This window comes from Pseudophryne corroboree, chromosome 12 (genome assembly GCF_028390025.1).
Source record: "Pseudophryne corroboree isolate aPseCor3 chromosome 12, aPseCor3.hap2, whole genome shotgun sequence".
Classification (NCBI taxonomy): domain Eukaryota; kingdom Metazoa; phylum Chordata; class Amphibia; order Anura; family Myobatrachidae; genus Pseudophryne; species Pseudophryne corroboree.
In genome coordinates this window covers 123,858,475-123,868,474 of record NC_086455.1, presented here as the reverse complement: position 1 = coordinate 123,868,474, position 10,000 = coordinate 123,858,475, and the positions used below count along the sequence as shown (strand labels likewise).

Sequence of the window (10,000 nt, the reverse complement as noted above, 5' to 3'; positions counted from 1 at the left end):
AGACATACCTGTATGTGTATGTGCTGCACTATGAGTTATGCACGCTGCCTGTATATAGTGCACGCCATAGCCCTTTGCGCTACCATCTGCTATAGCCATACCCCATAATATACAGCCTGGTGTATCCTGAGCTCACTAGCTGGTGCTCACACATCCTTCTCTCGGTGCAGTTTCTGTCTAATCCTAACATTTTCTGGCACCAGATCAAACTCCTGCCATCTATATTAACCCTTCCACAGCCTCTACAATATAATAGCTTTCCTATACAGTGCGTGTGTGTACATATAATGCATATACATACGTGTGTGTGTGTGTGTGTGTGTGTGTGTGTGTGTGTGTGTGTGTGTGTGTGTGTGTGTGTGTGTGTGTGTGTGTGTGTGTGTGTCAGTCTATTATGTCAAAGCATATTCTCTATTTAGGTTACAATGAGACATACGTGTGTGTGTGTGTGTGTGTGTGTGTGTGTGTGTGTGTGTGTGTGTGTGTGTGTGTGTGTGTGTGTGTGTGTGTGTGTGTGTGTGTGTGTAAAACACGTATGCATGCACAGAAGCACATACATTAACATTACCCAAATTCTCGTATTGTATATATAGTGTCATTGGAGCTGTTATTTGTTGCCTGATTGTCCTTCTGGAGCGGTAGTGGCCTGTTTCCCTCCCCCTGTTGTGTGTTGCTTTTTTTTATTATTATTTTTTTTTCTCCCTCTGGCTTAGAAGTGTCAATCACGTCCCTTCTGCCATTGGCTGGAGAGTTTGCGTCAAAAAGTTGCCAGTGAGGCGCCTTCTCAGCAAATGTTCACAAGAGAGGGACAGACCCTGAGCTCTGAGCAAGTCTATAGTATGTTACAAGCCCAGCACAAGATCCTCCTCCTGCTGCCCCTTTGTATGTGGCTGAAGAGGGATATCACATCTTTAAGCTTCTAGTTTGCTCTTAGTCCTACCAGGAAGGGTGAAGAGACAGATTTATTTATTTATTTTTTTACCCATATAACCAACTTGTTTCAATTTCGTTCCAAGATAAAGTCCCGGTACCTATCAGAAGCATTCTATATACGTATTAAAGGTAAGTGATTTTGCTTTTGTTCAATCTGATTGTACCTGCTTTTAATAAATGATCAATTTTATTATTGTTCTCTCCTATTTAGAATGAGTCTCCTTTGTGAAGTATACTTCCGTTCAGGGTACACTAACTGTAATGTGGTGTGCCATTAGTTTAATTAACAAAGAACCAGTTTCAGAATCATTAGAACCCTAGTCTGTGTGCAGCCAATACCTGTGTGGATTTATCATTTAGGGTCGTACATTGTGTTATTTTCCATCTAGTACAAAAGCGCCCCAGTGAATAGTATACATACTATAAAATAATGTGACTTATTCACATTTTTTAATTATTTGTTGAGTATTTATTTTTTTGGCAAACTAAAATGTGTGTCTTCATTCAGTAATACACAAACAGTGTTAACCAGATAATTGAGGAGGCGGGGAATTTCATCCCCCTGTATCTCTCCCTCTCTCCTATTCAGGGTGAATTAAAGGGGGGTGGGGGGTGGGGGGGTTGTTTTTTGTTTTTTTTACAGGATAATAAGCGAAAAAAATAGTAATACTTAGGTCAACAGAACCTGCTCATGCGGGCTAACCGATCATTTTGGTGAAGAAGAAGAAACAGAAGAAGAAGAAGAAAAAAAAAAGAGTGGCATTAAAACTGGTCTCTCAGTTATTGACAAACAGATTTCTTCCCAGACTCGGATCGATAGGTTGTGGGAGGAAAGTCATTGTGGAACGACACAGATTTGTAGATTTGTTCAAAGGCAGCAGTTACCAGTGGCTGTGCAATGTGCAGGGATAGTTATGTACAGGATCATTCTGTCCTTGCAAAAACTGTGTTTGAATTATTACAACAAAGATTTATACATGTGTGTGTCTGTGTGTTCTACCGACAGATGTTACAGGCGAGAGCAGATGCTAGGAGTTAATTAAAACAACAAATAATTACACAGCGAGCGCTACAATGTTACTGTATGCTAGCATAACATTTATTTTGATTCACGAAAATCTATAATAATTAACAGGGAATGGTAACTGTTTATTAGTTTGATCCAAACAATAAAGAGGCGAAGATAAGACACAAAACAAGTGTAATAATAGCACATAGATACATTCTAGTTTTTTTAAATCATAAATATTTATTGTAAAACTTCATCAGCCACATAGTAATAATCAGAGCGTCTGCCTCCATTTCACATGGAAACGAATTATTTCTTTTAGCAACTATGGTGCAATCAAAGCGTTTATGACAGTTTTCTGATTAATATAAAATATATCACTATCATATAGCTCTTTTAGCCATAGGGGTAATAAAAAGTTGCTACAGTGCATATTTAAGAATTGTGCGTTAGATCAATGTTGACAGTAAAGACAACTAATAAGTATAAAAAAAATACAATTTAAAGTAAAAATAACACACAACAACGACACCAATTACAGACTGTATTATACGTATTCATAGTAATTGGGAGCACCGTTGACAAAAAAAAATGACAGAATAATTATGTCACTCTACTAAACTTCCTAAAAAGTCGTTCTCTAAGGCCCCGGTCTTGCAGACAGACTTTTATGCTTTTTTCCCCTCTCTCTCTTTTTTCTGTAAAATTTTTGTATAAACAGCATGTTAGTTTATATGTGTTTTGTTTCACGGCTATCATGCAGAAAATTAATCAGCACAAATATTCCGCCGAGCAGTGCGTGGCGTCCTGTAATTAGGGAACTTGTGCCACTTAGATTATCTCGTTAATTTATCAAGAAAACATTTATTATAATTAATTCTTGGGCGAGGTAATTATTATTGAGCGGGTGCAGAGCAACTGGTTAGGGGGAGACAGCGACAGATTGCTCATGGAGCCGTTTACTGAAGTTATACAAGGGAATATGGGGGAAAGAGTCTCCGCAGCGAAAACTCACAGAACAAAAGATAAACTAAATTGTGAATTGAGCACAAAGGATTGTCAGCTTAGACCAGTATTTGTTTCAATTAGTAGGAATGTGTACCTGGATATCAAATCCACAACTATATACACACATTCTAAAAGTTAGACACAAAAGGTATTCAGCATTATATTTTCTTAGCAGTTTATCCATACCTCTTATTTTAATCCACGCGTTGAATAAGTAGTTTGACTTTGTTATTGAAAGTTATTAGTTTAACTATTTAAAAACAAAGCGAACATATACTCTAATTAATTGCCTGAAGCATTTACTTTTAAATTGCTATGGTTACCAGATTAGGCTATTAACTCATTTTAATAGGCAATATTGTAAAGGGCTAAAAGTATTAACCAGAATAAAATTAAACAAAAACGAATTCATCTTTTCCTGTTATATAAGCAGTGTAACATTGATTTAACTAAATCCAGTGTAAATTCGCTCAGATTTTTTTGGTTTTGTTTTTTTAATATAAATAATTCATAAAGTCAGAACATAGGTTTTTGAATTAATTTGTTTACTGCTTTTTTTATTTTAAATAATAAAGTTATCCAGACTTCAGTAAACACTTTGTATACCAGTTAAAATGACACCAATACTTAGAATAAGAATTCATTGGAAGATTTACAGTGACAGTAATTTGTCAGTTTTGTCATTCTAATTGGACTTTCAAACATTCTAAGACTTTGTTAAGTTTTTCTTTTACACGTGGACTGTCAAATTAATAGTTTTTGGGAAATTCCTTGAAACAATTACCTTTTAAAGTACGGTATTTTAATATTTAAACATCCTAAGGCATGAAAACGACTAGCCTCACACTGAATGATCACCGCTTAAGTACACCTGGGGTTTTGTGTGTTAACACTGAATAATTTGTAAACTCTTGAAATACACACAAAAAGTGCTACTTATGGGCAAGCAAATGTTTATTACTAAAAAAGGTGTTAGTTGGAGAAATGGACGTTGTGTATTTTGGGAGCTGAGAGGAGATAATTATATTAAATTGTATCTCACTGTGTTCCCATCCAGGAATGTGGAACTTTGCTATCCGTGATTGTTTTTTTTAATTGGAATTTAAAGAGTTGCTTGTTTAAGTTTGCCTTTTACACGTATAATCAACTTTTTTTTTTAAGACACACAACAAAACACAGTGTTACTTGCCTCTAAATCTAATTAGGAGAAGTACTAATTAGGTGAAAATTGATGACTGGACTTTGGGACGTTGACTGATCCCTGTTAAAGTCAGATTTGTGTATTACAAAGTTGCTATTTCACATGCAAACCGTTCAAAACCCCAACTAGTGCGTGTAACAGAATGCACGGGGATAATTAAAATTAATGCGTTTCCTAATAGCCAGCAGACTGGGCAGAGATTGGTTTCCTGAATTGTGTCTTTGTTTCTCACCAAAAAGCCTTTGTTCCCCCCATTATTTATTTAGCCAAGGAGTCCTTTGTCTCTGCAAATGGCCCCAATCAAGTTCTGTTTGAGACAATTAGGTAGTGCTAGCCAATGGGTTTTATGCAAATGTGCAGACTTTGGGTGCGCGCTGCGCGCAATTCTACGCCTGCATTTTGTCTCACTGGAAGGCGTGTTGTGTGCATGGGGTGTAACTTTTTTTTTTTTTTTTACGGGACACGTTTATCTAGTCAGCATCCCCTCAGTCCACAAGGCAGCTGGGGGTCTAGGAGTCCTTTAAGAGCATGAGCAATTGACTACTGAACCTCACACACTAACAAGCCACCGTAGGCAAAGGATCTGCCCCAGCACTCTGGGTTAATCAACGAATTTCTATTACCTTGTAGTAAACTGAGCCGAAGGAAGACTGTGCCGTGGGTCCATACACCACCACCACCACTTGCCACCACGATTCCGGACTGCTTTGCCATTTGTGCTCCACGCCAAAATTTTAGCATGATGTCTTATCTTAAGCAACCACCTTATGCAGTCAATGGACTCAGCCTCACTACCTCCGGCATGGATTTGCTGCATCCGTCTGTGGGATATCCTGGTAAGTGATGCTTCAGCTAAACCTTATACAGGAGCCAGGCTTTCTTATGGTATTATAGCAGATGTACGCTTCCACCGTCATTGGTATCCTGGGCTGAGGGTTGGCCAACAATGTCATCAATATTTCTGTTTTGTTTTGTCTTTTTACAACAAATACAATCGAATTTAAACATAAATGGTCAATTTTCCTACTCATTTAAGATAAATGTATACATATAGGTGAATAGCAATGTATTAATAGAAGTCCCATCATGTATTACAAGAAAAGAACTCTCCACTTTTGTTTAAGGTGAATTATAATAAAATCTGAATATAATTTAGATATAAATATATCACTATAGTTCTGCTTGTACGACGCAGATTCATTTATAGCCATGTTTATTTGTATTACCCCGAAGTGACGCTAAACTGCGCATAGACTGATGTGACGCCTTTGAAGTTTTTGGTTGATGTTGTTGGTTTATTTATTGACTTTAAATGCCATGTTGGATTACGGATACAACCAGAACAATTTGAATCTGAGTTGATGTAAATGCTTTTTAATTCGTGTTGACCGATAAGACCAAACCAATGATCAATAGCTATGTTTTTAGCTACCCCCAGAAAGCAAAGGAGAGAACGAACAACGTTCACCAGAGCCCAGCTCGATGTACTTGAAGCCCTTTTTGCCAAAACTCGTTACCCCGATATCTTCATGCGAGAAGAGGTGGCGCTAAAGATTAATCTGCCGGAGTCCAGAGTGCAGGTAAGACTGCCCTCCATCGCTGCCGCTGTTACCTATTTACTAAATGATTCGTTCTGCCGATACTTGTAACGATGCATCCCGGGGCCAGGGTACATTTAAATAATATTTGAGATTTTCCACCGCCATAACCGTGGTGTTTTGTGTAGGCTGTATGTACTGTTTGCATATCTCTCTGATATTTATATGTATCTCTTTGAATATATATTGATTTATTTATTTTTAATTCAAGGTGTGGTTCAAGAATCGTCGGGCAAAATGCCGCCAGCAGCAACAGCAGCAGCAAAATGGAGGCCAGAACAAAGTGAGGCCTACAAAGAAAAAGACCTCTCCTGCTAGGGAGGTCAGCTCAGAGAGTGGCACCAGTGGCCAGTTCACCCCACCCTGCAGCACCTCTGTGCCAGTCATCTCCAGTAGCACAGCTCCCGTGTCTATATGGAGCCCAGCTTCCATCTCTCCTCTGTCTGATCCCCTCTCTACATCCTCTTCGTGTATGCAGAGGTCTTACCCCATGACCTACACCCAGGCTTCAGGCTATAGTCAAGGATATGCAGGCTCAACGTCTTATTTTGGAGGAATGGACTGTGGATCTTATTTGACCCCTATGCACCATCAGCTTCCTGGACCTGGAGCTACACTAAGTCCGATGGGCACCAACGCAGTGGCCAGCCATCTTAACCAGTCTCCAGCTTCACTGTCCACTCAAGCCTATGGAGCATCTAGCTTGGGTTTCAACTCCACTGCTGATTGTTTGGATTACAAAGACCAAACAGCCTCCTGGAAGCTAAACTTCAACGCTGACTGCTTGGATTATAAAGATCAGACATCATCTTGGAAGTTCCAGGTTTTGTGAAGCTCATTTGTAGCAAGTGGGAACTTTCGGTTTTTGTGACAAACACAGTTTGACATTCCAGATTTAGCCATGAATTGGTCGAAGAAGACAAAAACACAAACACTTTATTCTCGTTCACAAAACCCCTTGCTCGAAGAAGTTCTGGAGTGATTCTCAATAAACTTCTCGTGATAGGGGGAGGAGGGGGATGGGGGAGGGGGGGGGGGGAGAAAAGACATTTATTTATCCCGTGTCTCGATACAGTCGTGATCACTATAGATTTTAGCAAAGTGTTGGATGAAAGTTTGATATGAAGGCCATTCTCGCTCAGGCAGTCTACTCTCTCCCAAAGTCGGGGTTCAATCTGCACCTAGAAAGGTGCCAAGTGTTAACCAACTCATGGAACGGCCATAGGACTATTAAATGGCACTGAACATTTCCAGGCTGAGTGAATTGTGCTTACTGATTGTCATAGATGCACTACTTTATTTAAAAAAAAATAATTAATAATGTTTATAAGGAGTCATTACGTAGTTTTTAAAAGACAATCAGTGTGTGTCTTATATAAATGGTAAATCTGTGGTTTTTTTTTAATCTGTGCTAGACTTCAAAGCTGTGATCTACTGTATTGTATGCAACTGTGAACTCCAAACCAGTAGGGGTTCCGCTGTGATTTAATAGGTTATAATTATAAGTTAGATCCACAAGTCAGAGCGAGTCTCTTCCCCCGTTATTATTCAGAATGCCAGCCTGTGCCAGCGAGGGACTGCAATCAAACTTTACTTTGCTTTTCTGCATCTTTTCTGAATCAAAAGCACACTGGAAAAAAAAAAAACGAAATCAGCATGGACACTAGCTGATTACAGAGATCCCCCTTCCCAAGCTCAGTAAAATCAGTAAAGACTTTGGTTATGACCCTTGAGCATTGCAATTATGAAAATATTGGCGTTTATGCATTGAACATGTGAAGACAGATCTATATAAATATATATTACGCGTAGACCTTGTTTTCTTTTTTCTTTTTCCCTGGATCTGGCAAATATGTATAATTATATTAAAATGACTCTAGCACAAGTTGTGAGTTCCTCCTTGATTGTACACTGTGACTAATTTTTGGTATGAGGAAGCAGCAGTGGTGAAATTTGTGGACGTCTCATGTGTGACATGCAGGCACAAAATCATTCTGCACACTCCATTTATCTCGTTATTTTATAAAAACCAAGAGTGCTGTGTAAAACAAAATTTAAAAAACTTAAAAGAAGTGTTGTTAAAAGGCGGATGCAGAAGGATTAACTCTACTTTTACACAGCGGGCAAAGTAGGGGTTAAATGCACGATGGTTAGCATAGCTTAATTACCAGTACATTGAGATATGACAGGAATTCCCTGTTTTTCTAGTTTCCCCCACATTGGTGGTATTCCACATGCCACAAAACTATTCCGCTCCTTTCTGCAAAGCGCAAAACAAATCAGGACCAGTTCAGGCGGAATTAATCATTGAACAAAAGAGTATTTTAGAAAGTGGTAAGCCTATAATTTTATGCACTGAACAGAAGGCCTACAGATAATGTCTACTTTTCTTTTAAATGCTCAGAACTTTTTTTTTTTTGGCCATATGTTTTCACCCTGCGGCCACCATATACAATTTCATCTATCACAGCAAATATTTATTCATATAATTTTCTGGGAGGACAGACGGGTAACCAACACGTTACACTATTTCTTGTTTTAAACGTGGAACATCGGACAAGAGTAAACAAACGCAAAGATTTATTTCATGTCTGTTTTGTGGGCCTAATTCAGACATGATCGTAGCAGCAAATTTGTTAGCAGATGGGCAAAACGATGTCCACTGTAGGGGAGGCAGATATAACATGTGCAGAGAGAGTTCGATTATTTGGGTGAGTTATTTTGCTTCTGTGCAGGGCAAAAACTGACTGTTTTATTTTTATACTGCAATTTAGATTTCAGTTTTGACACACCCCACCCAAATCTAACTCTCTCTGCACATATTATTCCCCCCCCCCCTCCCCCAGTGCAGCACATGGTTTTGCCCATCTGCTAACAAATTTGCTGCTACGATCAGGTCTGAATTAGGCCCTAAGTTGTAAACATTTGTTTATTTTTTTCCCCTGGTCAGGTATATACACATTTTCCACAACTGTATCTATAAAGCATCCTGACTACTTAGTAAAGTTACAAATTGTATGTTTTGGGGGCCTGCAAACATACACATATGTGAAATAAGCGCTGTAAGAGCAAGTTCTAACTTATTGCAGATCCTAGTGATATATACAATTTCTATCCGTGTTAATGTATTGCGTATTTATTGAATAGAAGAAAGAAAAACATAAAAAAATAGCATTTTGATTATCAAATCTACTTTTATTTTCATTCAACTCATATAATTGTTCAACGATGTTGACTAAATGTTATCGTGTTTACTCTACTAACAATTTGTAATGTCCCCACAACGATAATTAATTTTTAAATATTGTACATAATAACACAATACTTATTCTGATTGATTTAATATTGTATATGTCTCTAGATAGATAGATAGATAGATAGATAGATAGATAGATAGATAGATAGATATTTAGTGATAGAGATAGATAGGTAGATAGATAGATAGATAGATAGATAGATAGATAGATAGATAGATAGATAGATAGATAGATAGATAATTAATTAATGATTCACTGATTAATTCAAGCCTTGTACACTACTGACTGTTCATTATGGAGACACTGGATATCCCGAATTGTTTGCATAAACATCTGTTAATTACATGTTTTGTAAATTTAGATAATAATGACCCCTAAATTTACTTCAAAAAGCTCAAATATACTCATTACCACTACAACCCCTGCAAAGGGACATGATATGACATTTTCCAGGCAAGGCTCGTTGTTTCTTCACAATATACTGTACTGCAATTTCATTCTTGCAGCTACACAGAAAGGATTGTGTAAGATTTACTCTAAAATGCCATAAATATTATTCAATTCTCAAATGAGATTTCAACAATTTTGCATAAGTACAGACCTTTATATTACAAAAAAATTAAAAAATATTTAATGAGTCTGGGGAATAGTACTATGAAACTAAATTTAAACCATCTACTTTTAACGAAGATCAAACTGTAATGATAATCGATTTAGCGGGTACCAGTAACGTTTGTACTTTAAAATCTCAGTAAAGAGCAAGTAAATGTGACAATATTAGCGTTTAAATTGTAAAGAGGTGAAGAAGTAATCAACTGCACTCCTAAAACTATTCAATAAAAGTTCAATTTAATGCAGATTGCAAGACAACTCTCTACCTCTCTTTCTCTATAAAGATAGATAATTAGATATTACACACACACACACACACACACACACACACACACACACACACACACACACACACACACACACACACACACCAAATACAAAT

General features: G+C 37.6%; 1 protein-coding gene across 3 annotated transcripts; it reads left to right on the top strand.

The window, feature by feature from the left end:
* Positions 1 to 558: 558 nt before the first annotated feature.
* OTX2 (orthodenticle homeobox 2) lies at positions 559 to 6,777 on the top strand. 3 transcript variants are annotated; one of them, XM_063947268.1, is made up of 4 exons: positions 559 to 1,062; positions 4,782 to 4,987; positions 5,568 to 5,731; positions 5,961 to 6,777. In XM_063947268.1, exons 2-4 carry the CDS (start codon positions 4,891 to 4,893, stop codon positions 6,579 to 6,581), a joined length of 882 nt encoding a protein of 293 aa, XP_063803338.1. In that variant the 5' UTR covers positions 559 to 1,062; positions 4,782 to 4,890; the 3' UTR covers positions 6,582 to 6,777. The 3 variants fall into 3 exon arrangements, with proteins under 3 accessions (XP_063803338.1, XP_063803340.1, XP_063803339.1); XM_063947270.1 differs by having other exon boundaries at positions 561 to 1,062; positions 5,580 to 5,731; positions 5,961 to 6,776; XM_063947269.1 differs by lacking the exon at positions 559 to 1,062 and having other exon boundaries at positions 4,619 to 4,987.
* The last annotated feature ends 3,223 nt before the right edge of the window (positions 6,778 to 10,000 follow it).

Bases quoted from the DNA above. Each gene is read 5' to 3' on its own strand.
- OTX2 (XM_063947268.1), top strand. From the start codon at position 4,891: ATGATGTCTTATCTTAAGCAACCACCTTATGCAGTCAATGGACTCAGC. The intron at 4,988-5,567 runs GTAAGTGATGCT...AATGATCAATAG, and splicing joins TCCGTCTGTGGGATATCCTG to CTATGTTTTTAGCTACCCCC. The intron at 5,732-5,960 runs GTAAGACTGCCC...TTTTAATTCAAG, and splicing joins TGCCGGAGTCCAGAGTGCAG to GTGTGGTTCAAGAATCGTCG.